Here is a 23,737-nt window from a genome sequence, read left to right as displayed (position 1 = left end):
AGTGCCAGTGCCAGGCTGACTCAAAATAAAAAATAAAAAAAGAGTTGAAATAAGATATTTTGCTATTCTTTCTTGTTGTCAAGGCACATTCCAAGTGCTCGACTCACTTCTAATAAAAAAGTTGCCAAAACTCACTTGGCAGTTGAAGTTCGGCCCGACACTATCACAAAGAACTCGGGCCCAGTACTCCAAGTGACCGAGCTCTAAAAAAGGGTGCAGTTGGAACACGGATGCATCCATAGCTGTAGAGGTAAGGTACACCTTCAAATTTTATCATGGTATATACTTTTGATGTAAAATGTTCTAGGATTATCTCAAATTCTATTTTTATATCTAATTATAAATTTTAAATTTCAAAAATGATTAAAATCAAGTAAATCTATAAACATATGAAAATTTTGAAAATAGACGATGTAGATAATATATTGGAAAATGCTTTTTATTTTTCATGGTCATACATCTCGATGTTGAGATGATCAATCAAAGGGTTTTTTAACATTAAAACTATCTTTTCCAATGGATTTTTTAGGTGCATCCATAATTCTACCTTATAAGGTTGCATCCTTATGTAAACTTTTTCCCTAAAAAAAAAAAAAAACTCAAATGCGTACCGGATTCAAGGTATTTTGGTGGAAAGAAAAAAAAATGTTGGTGTAAAATATGAAAAAATATGAAGAAGAATATTATTTTCAAATTTAATTATTATTATTGTTATTACGTAAATTGCCCTTCCAGGCTTCCTATTGTGTGCTGTTCCCTGGCAAGGGTATAAAGTCTCCTTTGTAATGTGAAGTCCGCCCGACGTTACAAAATAAACATATTTCATTCATGCTATGTGAAATTCAGATTTCAGTTATTACTAGCACCAAATTTCGGCTTTGGCCTCTTGTGCAGAGATAAAGTCAAACCAATTTATGGTCATTACGAACGGCTACTTCTACAAATGTCGGGGAATTAGGTGCATGCATTATTTATTAGACTTGAGAGCATTAATTTTCTAAACTGGCAGCACGCCATGCGCTGGGTTTCCTAGGGAAAAACTATCATGGTGCCATATAAGCCATGGATCTATGTATGTATATGTACAGAGCGCGGACTCAGACCTGGACCTGACTGGGCTCGGGTCAATGTCAAATGGATCCTGACCCGACGATCCGGATACAGTTGGGTCAACCCATCGGGTCCACATGGTTGACCCGAATCGCATCCCAACCCTAGAGAGAGAGGCAATATGCCTTAAGTACACTGCAAAAATTGTTATAGACAAAATTGTTAGCCCAATTTGCTTCCAGGAGATGATTCAATGTCCTATTTTTCTGAATAAGCAGGTGATGATCCAGCGTGAAGTGCTCCTCGTACAGTAGTTTTTTTCTGTTTTTTTGAAATTAAGTGTTCCTAATATACTTCATAACTCAAAGTTTGCAATGTTCAATGTTCAAGAAGTCGGATGCGGCTGCTTAGGCAGCGCCCAGACACAAAAGCACAAAGCACCTACATTGGGGGGCAAATTGTTGGACCCCCCACACCTCCCCCTTCTTATCATATATAGACTTGCCATTTTTTTTTTTAATAAATATATTTTATATATAACGTATCATTCAGAAGTCAGAAGTACATATCAAACATGAACATAACTTTAAACTCTAAATGTAATGGTTAAAACTCAAAAGCAACATTAACAGAAAAAAACAACTCGAGATGTCCATTATATCTCGCAAATCATAAGTCGCAAACTAAATATGAAAATGGGAAAATAATCGAAATAGTTTTCTTTTTTTTGGCAAATAACAATCCAAATAGATGATAAAATATCAAATATATATCATAAATTATCAAAAAGAAAATAAAAAAAGCAAAAAATAACACAATAAGTACATTGTGAACAAAAAGAAATACATAACCTAATAAAAAATATTGAAATATACCAACCTTCTTGAAATAGAATCGATATCGGCCCAAACCAGAAAATTTTAGTTCCCAAATATCCTCTTTTACAACCACTACAAGCCTCAAAAAGATTAGAGATGAATATCATTTAATTTTTTGAGCATTCAAGGAGGTTGAAAAAAATTTCGGAACTCTTTACAAATTTTCAAATCTTGTTTTTTTCAAGGTTTTCCTCATTCTAAACCTCACTAAAAAAGTTTTGGGAGGCAATGCCCCTTCCCCCACTTTTTTAGGAAGGGGGATGACAAAATTACCCAATAGCCAAGGAGCATTTTCCATCTGCTAGATTGTTCGAGGTGGCGCCTAGGCGCCCGCCTTTTATGCCGCCTCGGCGGTTCCACACCTAGGTGGTGCCTAGGCGGCAAGTCAGCCAAAACCGAATTTTCTTTCATTGGCAATGTTAAAGTGGAACCTGGCTCACGCAGGTGCTAATAATAACCAACGATCGAAATGGAGCCTTGAACCCCATTGTGATGAATAGGAGGAGAGAACAGATGTTCCTTGAGGCGCCTCCTACCATCTTACCAGGCTAAATTATTTCTTCAAATATGCTCCTTTAAGGACCATAACGATTTGACAAACAAATGAAAAAAAAAAAAAGGCACAACAGAGAGAGTGTGTTCTCTCAAAGAACACAAAGAGGAATAAAAGAAGTCCAAAACACAATTCACCAGACGCGCACTCTTGTGAGAATATAAGAAGTCTACAACACAATGGTGATCGATCACTGCACCAAGTGCAAAGAAATCATAAAGTTGTGCTTTCCTGTCATTCTTTGGCTTTAGATCTGCCAGAACATTTTATTCTCCTAAGAAGGCTTCTAGACTATGCACTTACCACAAACTGGACTCTCTGGGTAATTCAACAAAACCGAATGCTGACCACTTTGAATAACAACTTTACTCATTTAAAACCAAGTTGACATCAACAGACACTCAAAGTCCAACCGTACCGATTTAAAATTAAGTAGCAACAGATTCTGACCTTAGTTGCAGGCACCTTGTAATTAGGGCAGCACTGCCACTCTAGAACCTCAATCCTGCTCCACTTCTTGGTTCTTACTCAATCCATTTGACTATTGGATGTCCCTCCTCCCAGACTGGCTAATATCTCAGTCCCAGTCCAAACAACTATACTTCTGATTCCTGACTACCACAGGGAAATGACGGAAGAAAAGTTGCAAACATGGGTTCAATTGCTAAAAACAGTTGATGAAGGATGTAAAAATGACAACCAATGTTCCAAAATAAGTTATGGAGTCCAGTTTGGTCAATTCCCTTTTTTAGGTTAGGGGAAGAAGGTGATATATGACAACAATGATGATTATTTTTTATTGTAGAGAACAACAAAATCTAATATAGAAAAATCACAAACACCATTAACTATCAGCAATTTCAGGAGGTTGGTGTGAAAAAATCAAAACTGCAAGCTAGAGAACAGTACGTTAAATGAAAAAAACATGATTCTAATATGACAAGTTCAAAATTCTTGACATGACGCCAAGATTTCTCACCAAATTCTCAAGCTGGGAACGCACCTCCTACATGTAAAACTTGTAGAAAGGATAACCAAAACACAAAACCATGTACATACAGCTACTCTTTTAGACAGCAGTTATTATCAAAAACATTGCATGGTACCAAATAGCACATGACCACACAACAAGAATCACAAAATGATTGGAACATGAATAAGTTCTTTCTTTTCTTTTAATGAACTACAAGAATCGCAAAATGATCAGAACATGAATATGTTCTCTCTTTTTTTTTAATGAATTAGAAGAATGTATGTATATCTAAGAACTTAAAAACTGTCGAAGAGTCGAGCAATGACTAATTCAAATAACCCACATCATGTCTTCATTTTTATTTCGAATCTACAAAAGTCCCTATATTTAAACTATTCCAAGCATGTTATTACCTATATCATGTCTTCAGTTTTATTTCGAATCTACAAAAGTCCCTATATTTAAACTATCACAAGCATGTTATTACATATATAATCCTTGGATGAGGAGAATTATGGTTTTCATTTGAGAACATATTTTTAAGCAAGATGGAATAAAAACAAGACTCTTCTTGCCATGCTGGACGTAAATGCACACGCAATTTTTCCAAAAAAAAAATGTGTATTCTAAAGTTCAGTGTAGTATCCTTCTAGTTATTAAAGTTCAAGGATGGATAAACAAGTCTCTAAAGAAATTTAAGTTTATAAGGCATTAATCAAAATCAATCAAAATCTAATAAAAAATCTATAAAGTCAGTAAATGAAGTGTGAAGTCCTTATGTAAAAAAAACAACATATTATATGCTACATATGGAAAACAACGAAAGAAAGTACGGAGGATAGACACATAGACATGGAGACAGCAGAGCCTCTTAGGAACAATTTTTCTTTTTTTATTTCTTCTTTTTAAATGAGACGCTCTCAGGAGAACCTGAATAGTATTCTCAGCTCACAAGGTAATAGGAAAAGAAAAAAGAAAAAAAAACATAGGCAAAGAAAGTGTTTCTTTTTTCAATAGGTAGAGATTATTGGCATGGAATAATCCTCCTGTAACCTCTGCAAATTAAGATTAATAAACTGAGAACCAAAAGAGAGAGAACTGAGAACCGAGAGAGAGATAGGCAGGCATAATCACATTACTCTTTAAATGAGCTACACATGCACTGATAGTATACTAAATGATTCTATTTAATACACAAATTACACCATATAAAGCAGAACAATAATTAAAAATAAAAGGGGTGCTCAAAATAGCATTTGAATCATTGAATTTTGAAAGTGCAAGATGTTGCATCATGATTTAAAAGGCAACAGAGGCTACCACAAAAATAAAAAATCTCAAGCATTCGATTTTCAGAGAGAGAGCATCATATAAACTCAGATTATTAAGAGAAAATAACTAAAACCACAATTGCAAGTACAATATGTTGCAAACGGATCTAACAGGCAAAGAAAGATACACTGTTTCTCAAAATCTTTTAATATCCCCACACAGAGAGAGAAATGGTCCGAAAAATGGGTCTCCCAAGCATTTTAGCAAACAAAATAAAAGCCAAACCTTGGGCCACTCAACTGATCATTCCATCACAACTTTAGCACCAACACCTTTCATCTTCTCAATAATCTTCTCTGCCTCTTCTTTAAGAACCCCCTTCTTCAACACAGTGGGCGTCTTCTCAACCAAATCCTTAGCTTCTTTGAGCCCCAAATCAGTGAAAGTCCTCACCTCTTTGATGATCTTAATCTTCGAAGCAGCGTCAAAGCCCTCAAGCTTCAAATCAAACACAGTTTTCTCCACCTTCTCTTCACTTTTTTCAGACGCTCCAGCCTTAGAAGCCCCTCTGCCCATGCTCATTCCCATTCCAGGCATCATAACAGTCATGATAGGCATCTCACTTATGTCGAACCTCTGGCGCAAAACCTCTGCTAAGTCTGCAACCTCCATCAGAGTCAAACCAGAGATGTCATTCACGATCTCTGAAACCCTAGCGCTCGGTTGGGTGCTGGAACAGTAATGGCGATGAGAGAGGTTACAATATGAATTAGGGTTTGGAAGGCTACGAGCTCTTTCCAATACTGATTCTTGAGAAAAGAAAGGAGGTGGAGGTTGGGGACGAGGCGAAGGAGAAGAAGAGGAGCATTGTCGAGTTAAGAGGGGAGTTGCAGAGGTTCTGCGATGGGGTTGTGCAGATGAAAATAATGGAGATGAGATGGAGCGAAAGTACCTCATCTCATAGCTTAGGAGTTACAGTTAACAGACGTGGTGGCTCGGGGCCCCTAGCCTTCGAGCGAGGAAGGGTTGACTGCATTGGGTTTTCCGGTTTTAGTCGGAGTGTGGTGTTTTGTGTTTTGATGGAGAATGAAATGGGGAAAATTTCTGACTATCCCCTAGTTTGTTAGGGGAAAAAGTTTTTGAATACCCCCCATTTGTTAGGGAAAAAAGTTTAGCGAAAATTGCTTAAAACCCTTTGGAATGTACTCCATAGACATTCTATCCTCACTCCAAAAATTTTCACTCTTTTTTATAAAAAAGCATTTTTATGACTAAAATCCCCTTAACTCAAAAAGTTGTAATTTTTTTTACTAAAATACTCCTTCCCGTACGTACTTTCACCGCACGAACAAATCATTTGGATGGACCCCAATAATACTTTCGCCGGACCACGGTTCTTATTTGTCGGACTCATGACATATACCAGACTGCATTTCTGCAATACCAGACTACTAATTTAGACAGTGATACACCAGGTCGTAGATTATTAACGCCAGACTGACCCCACTGGATCACTAATTCAAATCGCTGGACCGCTCTTACAAAATGCCGGAATGGCCAATGACATCGCTGGATTGATGCTCACAAAAGCCGGACCGACGATCTCAGTGAGGAATCGCCAAACTAAGATAGTGAAATGTCGGACTGTTCGATGAAATTGTCGGACTGCTCAAAACTAAAGCCGAACTGACCTTTGCCAGAGTGAATACCGCCGGACTGCCGTCAGGACGCTGACAGAGTGCCCATGAATCCAGGAACCATATCACCGGACTGCCTTCATGGAGTGTTGGAGTGCCCATGAATCCAGAAACCATATCGCCGGACTGCCTTCATGAAGTGCCAGACTGCCCTTGAATCCAGGAACATATCGTTGGACGACCTTCATGAAGTGTCAGAGTGCTCATAAATCTATGAATGAAATCGCCGGACTGCCTTCATGAAGTGTCGGCGTGCCATGAATCCAGGAACCATATCGCGGGACTGCCTTCATGAAGTGCCGGAGTGCTCATGGATCCAGGAACCTATCGCCGGACAACCTTCATGAAGTGCAGGAGTGCCCATAAATCCATGAATGAAATTGCCGGACTGCCTTCATGAAGTGTCGGAGTGCCCATGAATCCAGGAATATATCACCGGACTGCCTTCATGAAGTGCCGGAGTGCCCATAAATCCATGAATGAAATCGCCGGATTGCCTTCATGAAGTGCCAAAGTGCCCATGAATCCAGGAACATATCGTCGGACTGCCTTCATGAAGTTGTTGGAGGGCCTATGAATCCAGGAACATATCACCAGACTGCCTTCATGAAGTGTCGAAGTTCCCATGAATATAGTAACATATCGCCGGACTGCCTTCATGAAGTGCCAGAGCGCCCATGAATTCAGGAACATATCGTCGGATTGCCTTCATGAAGTGCCGGAATGCCCATGAATCCAGGAAGATATCGTCGAACTGCCTTCATGAAGTGCCGGAGTGCCCATGAATCCAGGAACATATTGTCGGACTGCCTTTATGAAGTGCCGGAATGCCCATGAATTCAAGAAGATATCACCGGACTACCTTCATGAAGTGTTGGAGTGCCCATGAATCCAGGAACATATCGTCGGACTGCCTTCATGAAGTGCCAGAGTACCCACGAATGAAATCGTCGGGCTGCCTTCATGAAGTGCCGGAGCGCTCTACATGAAGTACCGGAGCGTCTTCATGAAGTGTCGGAGTGTCTTCATGAAGTGTCGGAGTGCCTTCATGAAGTGCCTGCTACTCCTTTGCAACCTGAAGATTCTTTGTAGCATCATGAACATATGCATCTGCCTTCACCATATTGTGCTCGATGTTATCTATCTCTTCCCCCTGAACCTTAACCAAAACTGCCATGTTAAAAAATATCTGATGCAGCTCCATCAAATTCTTTTCTATCTCTTTCATTGCATTATCTCTCTCTATCACCTCCTATCTCAACAATTCAAGCCAAAGACCAATTAGTTGCCTCACTATTGGGTTCATCTCAGTAAACCACAAACATGCAAAGGAGAATTCTAACTAGTGTAATAATATAATAATACTCAAATTTGGAAACCAAATTAATTCAAAAAATATTTACCCTCTGTTTGATTGATCTCCTATCTCAATGAGTCAAGCAAAGCTCAAATGTACCCATTATTAGTTCATCACTAAAGCACAACCATCTAAGAGTAGTTATAACTAGTGCTATAAAAATCAGACGTTTGGAAAACCAAATTAAAACAATAGTTTCTCACTACTTTATTCAGTTATGTCTCAACAATTCAAGCAACACTAAAAAATCACCTACTATTCATTTAATCTCACTAGACCACAAATATTGAAAAATGACTATAACACATCATTCAAGACAGACACTAGGAAAATCAAATTGATATGCGGAGAGTAGTGTTTCCCCTCTCAATAACTTATGCAAACCCAATTTCCAACTATTTGGTACATCTCACAAAACCATAACTATGTAAATCTCTATGCTGTTACATATCCCATCACAGTAATTGATGCAAATTACAAAATTCGCCTGCGAGTAAATACATCTCACTAAACTAAAGCAATGTTAATAACTCCACTATCATAAAAAAACCAATAAATGTGTGAATGACCCAATTGTTCATTTCCATCCCAATCAATCCAAACTCTCCACATATTATTCCTCCATTCAATTGATCATGCAAATTCAAACTATGTAAGAGTGGTTCTAATCAGCATCATTAAAACCAGACTAAAAGATCAACTTATGTATTGAGATCATTAATGTAATAAACACACCTACGCAGAGTAACTATCATGGAGTGTAAGCATGGATAATAAAAAAAGGAAACACATTATTCAAGGACATAGACATGTAAAGTCAGTATCCATGTCAACTGCAAATGTTTAGGCTTTTGCCCTCCTAGAGATATAGGATTGGTTAACCAGATAAGAAGAAACATGAAGTCACTGCCGACTTCTACTAGCCATAATGTGTTAAGATGAATAGAAATTAGAAAGAAGACGAGACCAACTGCTAGAATAAAAGCTATTGCTACCATCCAAATGTGTTACTTCATCCTTCTACAAGAACATTTATAGACTATCATCAGCTATGGAACAAGTTGGACTGCCAACCACGGCCTTGAACTTATTAAAGAGAAATGCTACTATAGATGCAAATTCCAGCCTTCTCAAGTTCTATATTTTTGGGATAAAGTCTATTGGGATGAAATTCAAGGGACATAAATATGGCTATTCTCCGACTTTTAGAGAGACACTGGCTCACCAAATTACTTTGAACAAAATAATTGATTCAGTAACAATTACAAGGAGATAAATAAATTGCTCATTCATGATGCACTAGAAGTGCATAAATCAACTTCAAAGTCAAGACTCATAATATATTCCATGCATACGCAAGACACAGGGGACTTCCTGCTTAGATAGGCATCAAAAACTAGTTGTTGTTGTTCATTTCAGCCATACTTATATCCCTCATATCTCTAGATATTTATGTCAAACTACTTAGTGAAATGGAATGACACCAATGCAATGAAATAGTCGCAATAATGCTTTATATATATATATATACAAACACACACATACACATATGAAAAAAGTTTATATAAGGTTGAGGCCCTAAACACATATATGTTCTTCAAATGATTAGATCTACAACAACCGGATAGAGAACATATCAAAACTTCACCAAACAGGCCACAAGCTCACATGAACTACATTGATAAATAATACATTGAGCTGTTTGCAGATTTCATTTGCTTCTATTAACATAACGACAACAAAAAAGAATGAACATTTCATTAACTGACTATTATGATAAAGTAGCTTCAAATGTACAAAAATAACTTAACATATGTCCCAAAAAAAGAAAAAGAATTTAATATATGTCTCAAAAAAAGGTTCATAACCTTTTCAATTTACATTTTTAGGTACATCTAAAAAGTATATGTCAAAATGAAAAATACATGATATTCACTTTCTTGGCCTCAACCATTTTTGGGGCCAACTTGCAATACCCTTGCCCTTGTCATTTATGCTCTTTGTTTTCCTCTCATTTTTCTCATCAATCTCGCTCTCTCTTTCCTCATCTGCACCATCTGCATCCTCAATCTCTCTTTCCTCATCTCCACCATCTTCCTCCTCATTTCTTCACTTTCTTCCTCCTCACTTTTGCTTTCGCCATCTCCACCATCTCTCTCCTTGCCCTCGCTTCCACAATTTCCTCGGCACTCTCTATAGGAGTATGCTGTAATAACAAATCGTGGGTTGTCTGTACATAATTTCTAGATTCCCCTGCTAATACTTCAGCATGAAGTGCAGCTTGTAGGATCTATATACAGGTTAATCGCTGCAAGTAGACAATAAAAAACAATATAAATAACTGATTTGAATAGAAAATTATTTTAAGTCAATGAAAACTAAAATATATAATATATCAATCTCCTCTCATCATCATGGCCTGCGAGGGGGGCAGGGGGCATTTGATTGCGACTGCGGGGTAGACCGACCTTCTCCCTCATCTCCCACTTGGGTAGCCCAACAAGAATCACTTGCATATTTTCATATTGCAGCAACACATGATCCGACATATAGTACCATGCAATGTAGAAGCTTATCAGATATGATCGATACAATGCGTTTTTTTTACAGAGTGTATCTAATGGGCTGAAGTCCTCATATGGTTGCCAATTCACCTACAACAATAATATAACACAACATCGTTAATAGGTCTTTGCATTAAATACTGTCAATTGAGATGTCGTAAAAAACATAACACTAACACTTACAAGACAAACATAACATTAACGATGTCTATTGAGATGTCATCGAGTATTTGCAGCGTGGTTGTTTCTTTCACTTGCAAGCTCTATGAATTTCTATGGTGATAGTATTAGGTTTGGTGCCTAGAGCTGGGAAATGCTCATATATCCAACACTGCACAAAACAAATAGGAGTATTAGTTTGAAGCCAAAAAGACTGCAAATATTTAATATTGATTAAAGATATGTGAAAATTACTTGTAGTAGTATTGCTGACCCACTAAAATGTGTATCCCTGTCCACGACCTTAGACAATGAACGATATAAGAAGGCAAGGGCTGCTACTCCCCATGCATACTTCCCTGCCTCATCAAGACCTAGAAATAGTTGTAGGTAACTTGTAAGCGTGGACCCTTGAGATGTGTCAGCAAATATAGTCGTGCCGACTAAATAAAGGAGACAAGCTCGAGTGTGTTGAATCAGTTTTAATTTGATAGCCTTTTTTGGTATTTGTCCGAATTTCTTCATTAACCAAGTATGTTTAAGACAACTTAACTTATCGCCATTAGGGCAATCTCCTAAATCCTCCATGATGAAAGCCTTGTAGTTTGTAGGTCTGATGCCTGTAATAGGCTTTTCTGTCATAAGTATCCTTAATATATGCCACGCATCATACAAGGTTGGAGTCATCGTACCAACAGTGCGTGCGGTGTTTGTCACCTTGCACCATTTCCCTATAAAGGCCCTCAATAGACTGCAATCGATATGGGAGACCCCAATGTCTATCAAGGAGCTCAATTTGGTCTTTTCAACAAAAGGTAATAGTCGTGGATCTAACTCTCATTTGCCTAGGGTCTTAGTTGATTCATTAATACGAAAATTTTGTTTCTTCTAAAACAAACAACACAATGAAAAATGACAATAGTTATTAACAATATAAAAATTACCTAATTTATGTAAATCATGAAGTAAAGTACATATACTCTTGTACATTTTCCATGTGCTCGGACGAAGTTGATGGGCCCCTTGTTCCTCTTTACTGGTCTGGGTTTTGCATCGCTAAATCTATTTATATTATCAGAGTTTTACATGTGCACATCTCATCAATTAACAGAATATATCCATATGAATGAGCAAAGAGAGGATAATATATATACTAATAAAAAAAAGAATAATAAAATAAGCAAACATAAATATATGTGCCCCAAAAGCGCAAAATTAACATAAATGGAATAAATACTAAAATCAAACATCATTAATATATGTAATAAGAAAATTTTCAACATGTAAGTGTTACAAATTAAAAATACATAATAAAAAAGATAGATAAATACAAGTATATGTCTTCAAGTAGGTGCTTTACATGTTGCCATATTATGACCAGTTCCTTTACAGCGACTACAATGAATAGGTCGCACATGTCCTTCTTGGGACTCAATGCGCTTCTTTTTAGGTTGGCCAAGGGGGCGCCTTGAGTGAGGTGGAAGCATTCTTTCTCCCTCTTGAGGTAGCTGTCAATGTAAATTATCCCTAGACAAGTCGATCAAGGAAACTTACATGATAGGTATGGAATATGTTTCACGAAATTTTGTAACTGTGAAATATTCTTCACAATAGTCAACATGGTCCCTATTCATTACTTGTAGGACTTTACAAGCATGCTTAGAAGGCAAACATGTTATTTGCCAACCCTAGCATTCACATTCTCGTGCAATAATATTTACCGTATAATTCATGCGATCACCCCTTGCTTCATACACCGCTCCATTTGATGTCACCGTGACTCTCATGGAAATGGATTGCTTTATGATATTTCTTAGTTTATTTTGTGCTTTCGGGGTAAGTGTTGTAGTTCAGGTTTCAGCTTTCAAACTGCGAGTGGCCATTAGTTTCATGATTTATTTCCTAATCAATTCAACGCATTGGAGAATTGACATATCTCGTGCTTCAAGAATCCACTTGTTATATGACTCAGCCACATTGGTTGTTACTTGGTCATATCGCTTATCCCGTAACTGTGATGTAGTGATGCTTCCATGAACCATTTGAATGCGTCCTCCGAAAATAATCTAATTTTCATCATCTTATCAAAATACTCTTACTGCCTATATGCTCCGATAAATACACATACAACTGCTTTGTAAAACATCACTAGGTATGTGTTTTCCTTCCTTCTTGAAATTTTTCGCTAAATGACGCTCACAGACGTCATGATGAGCATTCTCAAAAACTTGACAAACAGTAGCCACTAGACCAGGGTGTCTATCTGACAAAAAAGTGATTTCACGATCCGTCCCAATAACAATCTTTAGAGATTCCATAAACCATAACCAGTTATCGGTACTTTCGACATCCACAATTGCGAATGCAACGGGAAACATTGTCCATCCCTATCGAGTGAATTGACAGCAAGTAGAGTCCAAAGGTATTGTGCCTTTAGTGATGTCCCATCGAGAAATAGAAGTGGACGATATCTATTTTGAAACCATGTATTGACCCATAACAGCTTAAGAATAATCGACGAAATCTACCTCCTAGTCATACTTGTCATGTCGCATAACTACCAGGATTCATCTCTATTACACGGTTTACATATGCTGGTAACTGGTTGTATACCTCCTCTTGCGAACCATGTATGTCTTTAATGGCCGTTTCTTTTCCTTGCCAAGCCTTCCAATAAGGTATTTCTAACCCATAATCTCGAGACAAATCACTCATGATTTCTCTAGTCTTGTAATGTGCAATATAACTTTATTTATATCCTTGATTAAAGATACAACAAATTTTCATGGCATTATTCTCTGTACGTCATTGCTTATCCAAATATTGCATGAGTGATCTTTCTTCCATGTTTGGATTCTAAAAACATTCGTCATGTCAAGCTTCGCAGCATATATCCCCCAATTGCATCCATCACCCTTGCATTTTGCCACTATGTTATACCCTCAGTTTTTAACGAGACGGTATGCGAAATAGTTTGCTTTAGAAAACTTGCTAAGCGTTTTGCAGAAATCTTCTAAAGATTCAAACTGTTATTGTACCCCAATAAATGCATCCTCCCATGTGCTAAGCAACCTTGATGCATTGCTTTGTTCGAAGCCAGAGACCAAAACATTAGAGGGTTATGGGGGTTTGACCTCTTTGACTGCCATAGTATTATGTGAAGTACTTCTACCCCTACGTTTACTCCTATAAAATACATAGACAACACTTGATTCTTCCCTTCATGGGTGTTCAACATCCTAACAATATCATCGTTAATGAATAAGTTCACCATAAATCTCTTATTTTTTGGGACAAAATACCCAAGTAATATCAAGTGTATGTCAAGTGAGAAATGCTCTGCTACGTATTTTCACATGTCATCTAACTTAGTTCTACAGTAAGTGAAAGAGGTAAATGCATCACTACCAATATAATCTAAAGTCCCATCGACACTTGTTCGGAGTTCTCCACCGAAAATGCAATAAATTAATTTGCTATTACCCATTTTCTTCTGTCCTGCACAATATTTGTAATATCAATATCTTAAATACTAGCCTTGAACTTGTCATATGTTTATTGTTTTTTAATAACAAATTATATTTTAACAAGAGCTTTACAAATTTCCTTAAGAGATTTCCAAAGAAATTCTACAATGAATAGGTGTTGGGAACTGAATCTAGCTGTTATAGAGAAATTCACTTAGAGGGATTGATCTACATAGACTAGCCAACCAAAGAGCAAGGTTATTGGGTAGGCTGGGTTCCCCTGAATGATGGAAAGTTGGGGATCTGGCATCTTTTGTGTAGTGAAGCATGCTAATATGGTAAAAATTACAAAGTATAACAAGATAACAAGATATCAATGACAACATTGATTGGCAGCCATATGGCACTTAATTTCATAAATTGGAAGAGAGCCAGTGATTTAAGATGGTAATGAACCAGAAGCTATCAGAATCTTCTTTGAAAACCGTTAGTTGTCTTCATTTAGACAACTAGTCATCTCAAAAAATTACAAATGAAATAACACTCATTTAAACTCCACTAGAATTAGTGAATATAAAGACAATTTTTTCCATTAGTTTTTCAATGATGGCAAAAGCCACATTAGAAATTGAAGAGCCAAACACCAAAATTACTAAATATTCCACTATACCTTTGACAAAATAAGAAAACAAGAACTTGTATAGTAATCAATTTAGTTTCGATAAAATTAGGCAGAAATAACCAACCATTAGTGTGGCTTACCCCAACGGAAATATAGAAAATGCACAATGATAAATGGCAGATAAAATTCAGAGCCAAAAACAAATTACCTATCCATTCTTTTACTACATACACCTAAGTTTTGTCTGTCATTTATCATAACAAATTAAGAATAAAAAAATCAATACATCTTAAGAGTCACCAATCAATTCTTTCATTTGTCAATGACAAATTAAATACAGCCAATGTGGCTAAATAAAAAACCCAACAATAGATTTTAGCGATACGTTTTCATCCACCTTTTGATAAAAAACAACATAAATTTAATTTTCCCTAAATTTAAAGACAATCAACAAGCTCTTGATTCACATTTTTACTTCATATGATTAAGAAAAAGGTTTTCATGCTAAGCTTTAACCACAAAGTTGAAGTTACAACATAAATAGCATTCTCAAAATATTTTTAAATATTTAATTGAACTATTCTTTCATACTTGGTCCTCAAAAATCGAGCTCAGCCTGTGATGGGATCAGTGCTTTGTGGGACCTTCGTAGAGAGTTGTGGGACCTTTATGGGGGAGAGAAAAACCTTCGTAGAGATTGTGACAAAGTTGTGAGACCTTTGATTGTAGACAGAGAAACAAAACGTCATACTTTGTGGGAGAGAGTGAGTGAGTGGAGCCTTTGTAAAAAGAGAGATTGAGAGAGAAGTAGAGTTTTGGCTTAAATACAGACATAAAGTAGGGCCAAAAGTAGAGAGAGGGGGAGAGTAAAAAAATAGGTCATGAGAGAGAGAGAGAGTAGGCCTTGTAGAAAAAGACAGAGACAAGAACTCACCTTTGAAGAGAGAGAAACGAAATGAGGAACAATCGTGGAGTTGGAAATAGGAATACCGTGATGAAGGATAAAGAATGGAGAAGGGCATGAGGGAAAATGGTAGAGAGAAAAAGGGAAAATACGCTGATGAAGGAGAACGAAAGGGAATATTTTGTGAGGGAAGGAGAATGAATGGAGAGAAGGTAAAAAACGCAGGGCATAGGGTAAGAGTAAAACAAAGAAGAAGAAAAAAGGTAAATTAAAAAGGAGACATAATTTTGTCTTAATATTTATGTTTTTTAAGTTGGGGGTTTTTAGTTATAAAAGTTAGTTTTTTTATAAAAAGAAGTGAGAAAATTTTGGGGTAGGGGTAGAGTGTCTATAGAGTACATTTTAAAGGGTTTTAACAATTTTTCCAAAAGTTTATACAAGGTTGCAACCTTAAAATGTAGAATTACGGATGTACCTCAAAAATCTTTTCGAAAAGGTTGTTTTAATGTTTAAAAACCCTCGAATTGATCATCTCGATATCCACATATATGAATTTGAAAAAAAAAAAAAAGGTTATTGAGTCCCATAAATAGTGCATCTTGCACCACATTATCTAAACCGTCCAATTTTAAGATTTTTACATGTTTATAAATCTACTTGATTCTAACTATTTTTTTAGTTTAAAATTTTATAATTAGATATGAAAATGGATTTAAGATAATCCTAGTATTGTTTTACGACAAAATTATACATTATGATAAAATTTGGATGTCTTTTATTGGATTGTTTAAAAGTTGCAACCTTATAGAAACCACGCCCTTTATTAGGAGACCCAATGATTTAAAGTATATCTAGATGCACATGAAGTCTTTAACTTTTTTATTTTCCAACTCCTTGGACTCCTTTGACTTTATATGATTGACCTAAACAATTTTTAAAATGGCTCATTTTAACCAAAACCTGACATCTCGTTGACCCTTCCGTCTCTCTCTAAACTCTGTCTTTCTCTCTCGCCCCTATTTTCCCAATGAAATTTATTTGGGATTGTCTACCAAGATACCATTTATCTTTTGGACCTAGTTTCTATGCGGCCAAGTCTGAATATGTAGAAATGCGGGCCTCTTAATAATCTATTTTTTATATGAACTTTTGGACTTAATTTTTAATGACATATAATATCTAATATGGAGATCATGAATATAAAAAAAAAAGCAAATTTAAAAAACTAGAAATAATAATTATAGTAAAAAAACATTTAGACATTAGTTTTTATTATTTTTAGATGGAACACGTACTTGCATCCATCTTTAAGATGGATGCTTTGCACTTTTTGGACCACATATGTAGTCATGCGGTCGCATGAAATAATTTTCCTTTATCTTCGGACATGGTTTCTAGGAGTCCATATAGAAATGAGTAACCTCTTAAAAATCTATTTTTGAGATGGATTTGGGACTTAAGTTTTAAGGATATGTAGTCTCTAATATGGAAGTCATGAATATGAATAAATAAATAAAATTTGAAAATTATAAATAATAATTCTATTAAGAAAACATTTAGACTGTCAGTTTCAATTGTTTTTAGATGGACCACCTATTTGCATCCATCTTTAAGATACATGCTTTATACCTTGGGACCCCATATTGTAGATATGCAGTCCAGCCTACATGAAACACTTTTCCATTAAATTAGGGCGAACCTCAAAAACTGCACTAGAAGAGGTTGTTTTGATGTCCAAATATCCTCAATTTGATCATCTCGACCTCAAGATCCATGGACATGAGAAAAAAATGAATTTTGATTTTTTGAAATAGTATGTTAATTTTCAAGATTTCCAAGATTTCTATTTTTTAAGCTTTAAATTTTATAATTATAGATGAAGATATATTTAAAGGCTATTACAAAGATTTCTAGTATTGAAGTTTGAAACTACACTTTTTTATACTATTTAAAGTTGTACTTTGCTTTGATTGTTTAGAACCTCGACTTTATACAAACCACACCAAAAAATAAATAGTATCTTTATAAACAATCCCAAATTATAATTGTCTAGGTCCAAAATTGTATTTGTTGGAACCTGTGGAGGGAATCTAAAACGTAATTTTTGACATGCATTACAAAAGTGAAAAAGACCAAAAAGGTTCCTATAAGGTTACATTACAAGAAGGAAGGTGCTCCTCAAAATCCAATAGAAAAGACTGTTCTTAAGTCGGAAAACGTCGTAATTGATCATCTTAATTTTGAGATTAATGAATATAAAGAAATAAATAATTTCAAATCCTAAAAAATACTTAGACTCAAGTATTTTTTATTTAATTTTGAAAAGTATTTTGATCCAAAACATACATAACTTCATAGAAATAACTTAAATAGTTTTTAAAGAATTTCAATTCATTAAATAGTTATTATATGTATGTTTTGTATCAAAATACCCTTGTCACAAATTCTACCTAAAAAAAAAAAGCTAAAAAATAAATAAATTAAGAAATGTCAAGACTCTGTCTTCACGTCTGTGGCACCCCAGCACAAATAGCCATTTATAAATAAAAAGAGGAAAAACACTCCTTGTATTTTATATTAATTGCGGATTATTTTTATATTGATTATTGTGATTGAACGGTAGTCTATCTTGAAAATTTCACCTTGATACAAGTTCTTAGAAAAAACAAAACTTTAAAAATGAAAGAACAAGCTGACATGAGAAGTGTGCACTTCTCATTATTCGAGAAGCTTGCACCTCCATGCGGTTGGAACTGCCAACTGTTCATTTATCAGAAGTGCGCACTTCTCAGTGTTGTGCAATTCCTAGTTTTCAATCCTAGGAACTGCTTTGGCATCCTGAAAGTTTTGGTTTTTAGTGCCAAACCTTGCAGTCAATAAAAACACAATAAAACTTCGCCAAAAGATGCAGTTCTAGCCTTAGAAGACCCTCAATTGAATTTCGTGAATTTAGAAAAAATTTAAAGCACTAAAAATATTATATGTTTTAAAACACTATTTAAACCGGTGATTGTAAAATCGGGTCGTTCAAATCGGAACCGCTCGGTTAGATTGGAACCGGTCACTTGACCATTCTCATTTTGGTTGGTTTTGGTAATTCGGGAGGATATTTTAAAAGAAATTCAAAAAAATTATATAAAATTTCAAAAAATAAGAGATTTGTTTGTAATGTGTTTTTGAATGTTTTTAATCATTTTGTAGTATACTTATTTTTAAATTTTCTATCGTTTTTTTTTTTTTAAAAAAATATCTTTGGACACAAATCAATTTTTTATTTTTTACTAATTTTCAATTTCATTTGGATGTGTTTTGCTTAATCCTAATTTAAATATACTTTTCATTTTTGTAAGATTTTTTTTGTATTTTTTTTGACAGTTTTTGATTGGCCTGAGACTTGTTCGATTAGGCCGATTGAATCCACCGTTTTACCGGTTAGTCAGTATTAGCCCTTGGCCAGTTTCCGAGGCGGGTTCGATTTTTCAAACACTGATTTAAACCATCCATTTTCAAATTTTTATACTTCTTCACCACCTTTGAAACTTCAAATTTGACGACCCAAGTGCAAAATAGTTTTCTAGATCCTTATACAACTCCAGCACCGAAACGCTGGCTTCAGATTTACTCTTTTTACTTTTTAACGTAAATAGAAAGCGTTATGCACCTCCCCCTGTCTTTTGCGGGCATATTCCCTTCACGGAAACCATCTTTTAGAATAAATCCCGGCAGAGACTAGCCACGTGGCGAGCGGCTATTGGTGGAGCGTGGCACGCCACGGTGCGTGGTCAGCCGGTTACGGCTTTTCGATGTGACAAAAGAAGAAGACGACATTGTAATTAAAAATAAAACAAAAAAAACAAATTTTATATAACCTTGTAACACTTGAAACGATCTCTGAAATGATCGTACTCCGAATTAAGGTACACGTTTTCTTGAATTTGGTTCATGAGCGCTTTGGTTTCTCAGGTTTACCCTTTCATGTTTCTGTTTTAATCTTTTTGGATTGAAGAACCCTAGAATCTGTGTGTAATTTGTTTTATTGTAACTTTGAATTGCTTTGCATTTTCTGTTTCATTTTCACTTGGTAATTTCTTATTTGATGTGTTTGTTCTCTTTGATCGCTGGGCAATTCTTTGTGTATGGCATTCTTCTCTCGATTTCACTTTCTCATTTGCGGGCCTCGGAGGGTTCGGAGGCCATTTAAATGTGTTAAATTTAGGGTAAATTTGCTTAGGCCAAGAGTATATGTGAAGTGTTGTTTCAGAAGGTGTTGATCTTCTTGGGAAATTTGGTCGATGGATTAGGTTAGGTATGGCTTTTTTGCAAGTAGTTCCCTGAATTCACTGTTTCAATTGGACACAATGAAGCCATTGTTGTAGGTTTCCTATATATAATATCAGTAGGGATTATTGAGTATTGGCGAGTCCATTATATTCGAGTCTTCATAGAATATGTTGTTGTCAGAATTGAGCCCTGTTGTTGTGTCTTTTCCATTTTCATTAATGGACTGGCTTTGTACTGTTCCTCTCATGCATCATATCTTTCCAAACTCTTCAGTCATTTTTTTTCCCAACCATATGAAAATAGCGCACTGGGAACTATAAAAACGAATATATGATGGTTTTTTTTATTTTTTTTTCCTGAGTTGATCAGGGTATGTTTGATTCTTTCCAGGAATAAAAATTGGGGATGCATATTTTTTTATGCCTATGAAACTGGAATTTGTATAGAATTTGATCATGGTCCTTTCTGAAGCAGATAGTTGTGATCTGAGTTGCCAAGTTTCGGAATTTGGATAAACAAAGATAGTATGAGCGTTTTATCGATGGAGCAAGGTATACCCGTCCCTTGAATTTGATTAGGAATGTCTGTTTCTTTTTTCAATCGATAGAGCAAGATATATATTCTGTACTATATTTAATGGTTTACAGTAATCATTTTATTTAACATTTCCTTTATATTAGAAGATGACAACAGAGTTGTTTAAAGTTGGACACGGTTGCCATTAGTACATAACCCAAAAATTTAATTGGTCCAAGTTGATACTTGAAAACTTTTTCTTAGAAGAAAAATATATTTCATTTGAACATGTGGTTTTTAATGGGGTGAACTGGTTTCAAGAGGAGAGGTACTGTTCTATCAATGGTTTAAATGAATAAATGAGTGTAAGCGTTGTACCAACCTGCTTTGTGAGAAAATGCCTATCCATCTGGTGTGGGATAAGAACTAGACTGGGACTCTCCAACCAATTCACCGCTGATTATGAAATGGATTAGTTAAAATAGGCATTATGGTCGACAAATTATAAGCTGATATACTTTTTAGATACAGATAGCATTATTCAGTGTATTTTTATTCGGTTATTCCACATTCTAACATTTGCAAACATTGTTACTGGTAAAAGAGGGGTAATTCAGCAGTAGAGTTCAGTTCATTGTTTGGGATGTAAGTTTCTAGATTCTGACATTATTATGATCCCATAACCCATTAACATTGTGGAAGTTTGCTAAATAAAACAAGGGAAATTGATCAAATTACCTATAAGAGATGAACCGAGTTTGTTTTTTTGAATATGAGAGATGAACAAAGTTAACACTTTATCCCTGTCTTTTCATTTAATTTCAAAATGCACATAAAAAAACACATGGCTTTGAGTTGGTATAGCTGCAAATGGGTAAGATGTTAAATAATTCATCTCTTATAGGAACATAAAACAATTCAATGTTCATATGTCTTGGGCTGTCTTGTCATTATCACTGGTGTGCATCCACCCATACTTGTTTACAAGTGTACATTACCTAATATTCCTCGTTGTATGTGCAGGGAGAGCTCTGGCAAATGAAGAGGTTGTCCAAAGGCGATCAGATGAAGGAAAGTACTCTCTGCTCAGACCTGACACTGATAAGGAAAAGGTTGGATTATATGATAAACCACTTTCATGTTTTGGATGTGGCGTTGGATGGTTTTCGTAAGTTTCTTTGTCTTCATGAACTTCATTCTTCCTCCCTTCTTTTGCTTTTGCATTTGCTTTTTGTTGTTTCTTTAAGAAAGATGGTGAGGGATTTCCTTTTTTCTGATAGCTTTCTTCTGGGTTTTACCTTCCCACCCCTTTGGTACTTCGCTACAATTCTCTACTTTGGAAGTTACTACCTCAAAGACCCAAGGGAACGAGCTGGGCTAGCAGCCTCTGCCATTGCTGTGAGTAAAGTTCACAGGGCCTCTCTCTCTCTCTCTCTCTCTCTCTCTTTGAGTGTGAGTGTGTGTGCTCGTGGATGCTTGTGTGGGCGCACACACATGCCCACTCCCAAGCTCTTGCAGTTATATCACTGATTATCTTTGATGTAATGGTGCAGGCTTTGATATGTTCGGTGGCAGTTTTGATTGTTGCACTTGTTGTGTTCTTGTAGCCGATCCCAAATAGTTGGGATAAGACTCGGACGATGATGACTTGCTGTGTTATTGGAGTGCTCACGCTACCAGATTCTGCACCATGTTGCTCCATTAGGCATGGCTTAGTCATGCACACTTGTTGTTCTTAGGCATGACTTATTCACGCACTCTGACTTCAATTATCATCAAACGTTTGCTTGTTTTTACATGGGGCATGAGGTTTCCAGTACTAGAAGCACATTTGACTGGCTGGTGGCTTTCTAGTGCAGGTCTCTTCAAAACCAATTAGATGCCAGTTTGATTCTCGACTGAGTTTGCTCCTTTCAGGTTTAACAGGTAGCTGAATGCTTGCATGTGGTGGAATAAATTGTTTCAGAGGAGGAGCCTAAGCCTTGTGATTTATGTTGTATTTAGTGTATGTACAAAAATTTGGCATTCTTTTAACATTTGTACCAAGTTGGTGCACTTTGTGGGTGAGTGTTGGCAGTGCAAGGTGGTTGTGTTTCTGTGGAAAGGGCTTTCCACCTCTTTCCATATGTTTTTTTTTTTAATCTTTTTTTTGCTTATTTTAGCAATTCTGCATATGTTATATGCTTCATTTAGAATGTCTATTCAATCAACTATGCCGTCAATCCTATGTTCTCTCAAGTCTGATTATGCTACTATTTATTAGTTTTTCTTCAACTTAGTGATAGACATATTGGGGTTCAATCTTGAAGATTGTCCCAAAACCGCAAGTAAGCTAACCTACCTTTTTGGGCTAGTTAGTTTAATTTTCATGATGTTGAATGTTAATGTTCTTTTGTGAGGGGATGATTCATTACGGGAAACTATTTACGCTAGCACCTGAGTTTCCTACATTTCGCTGGCATCATCCCAGCATTCAGATGTCAATAAGGAATGTCTAGGGTGTTTAGTTCCTCCATTCAAGGTTTTGTCAAAATATTTGACGGACTTTGAGCATAGGGATGATACACTGCAGGCATCGTCTGTTGAGATTGGATTATGGGGTGATGCTAGCAAACTAGGAAACTCAAGTACAAGCACTGGGAATGAACCCATTCATTATTATATTAATCACAACTTTTTTTCTAAATAGGCTCAGGGATGCTCCTGAATTCAAAACATACTAACTAGATTCTTAGTTTAAATCAAAACAGTTCCAAGGTTGGATATACTCAGTTGTTTAGATTTCTGACGTTTCGAACTGCAAAGGAACTTCAAGATTGCCTACAGGTTATCCTCTGGTTCTTGATTACTCGAATTCATATTTAATCTTCTTTATTTGTTGAGGTTCCTGGTTTTCTGAGTGGCAAATGAACTCTCCAATTTCTTGTTAGGAGATTGCCTTCTGATATATCTTTTTGTACATCTGGGTAAGTTGCTTTCCCATTTACCAAATTTAAGATGTTTGTGTGACCTGGATCAGGGGAACTGTAGTTTGCAACATGTTGATCTCTTGGGTTCACTCTGACCAGTAACTTTTTCCTGTGGATTTTGAGGATTGGGTCAAATACAACTTTCAGGGACGCTTATTTGGAAGCTTTTTGGAGCATAAAGAACATGAATTAGATTACATGACTATCAAATGACATCCTGATAATCTTTGAGAATCTGATCCACACTAAAGGTGACATGTCTCCCTCATCTCTGTTATAATCAACCCAAGTTGACTATTTCCATCCCTCTGAGGGTTCTTGATTGAGTCACTACTTTAAAAACCCTTTTCAGGAAATAAAGAGAGGCTAAACACCTTCCAGAGTCTTCTACGTCCAGGGCTTTTAGTTTCTGTTTTGATTATCTCTTCATTATTTCTAAATATTGGATTATATGACTTTTTAGGTTTTTTGAAAT

At 36.0% G+C, this 23,737-nt stretch overlaps 2 protein-coding genes across 15 annotated transcripts; one reads left to right on the top strand and one right to left on the bottom strand.

Moving 5' to 3' along the window:
• Positions 1-4,803: 4,803 nt before the first annotated feature.
• LOC18429328 (uncharacterized) lies at positions 4,804-5,772 on the bottom strand. Its single transcript, XM_006838614.4, has one exon. The coding sequence runs from the start codon at positions 5,681-5,683 to the stop codon at positions 5,030-5,032; it is 654 nt and encodes a 217-aa protein (XP_006838677.1). The 5' UTR covers positions 5,684-5,772; the 3' UTR covers positions 4,804-5,029.
• Positions 5,773-18,382: 12,610 nt separating this feature from the next.
• On the top strand, positions 18,383-22,515 carry LOC105420254 (uncharacterized). Of its 14 annotated transcripts, none has more exons than XR_016051698.1 (6): positions 18,383-19,413; positions 20,252-20,328; positions 21,317-21,461; positions 21,574-21,691; positions 21,847-22,032; positions 22,220-22,515. XR_016051698.1 is itself a non-coding variant. In XM_011623252.3 (5 exons), exons 2-5 carry the CDS (start codon positions 20,304-20,306, stop codon positions 21,898-21,900), a joined length of 342 nt encoding a protein of 113 aa, XP_011621554.1. In that variant the 5' UTR covers positions 19,015-19,413; positions 20,252-20,303; the 3' UTR covers positions 21,901-22,515. The 14 variants fall into 14 exon arrangements, 6 of the variants coding, with proteins under 6 accessions (XP_011621554.1, XP_088717446.1, XP_088717444.1 ...); XR_002280098.2 differs by having other exon boundaries at positions 19,013-19,413; positions 22,211-22,515; XR_016051703.1 differs by having other exon boundaries at positions 19,018-19,413; positions 21,317-21,405.
• The last annotated feature ends 1,222 nt before the right edge of the window (positions 22,516-23,737 follow it).

The sequence above is a fragment of the Amborella trichopoda genome, chromosome 3, assembly GCF_054954075.1.
Source record: "Amborella trichopoda isolate Santa Cruz 75 chromosome 3, AtrichopodaSantaCruz75HAP2 v2.0, whole genome shotgun sequence".
Lineage (NCBI taxonomy): Eukaryota > Viridiplantae > Streptophyta > Magnoliopsida > Amborellales > Amborellaceae > Amborella > Amborella trichopoda.
The sequence above is the reverse complement of the archived record's forward strand: the minus strand, read 5'-3'. Positions and strand labels throughout refer to the sequence as shown.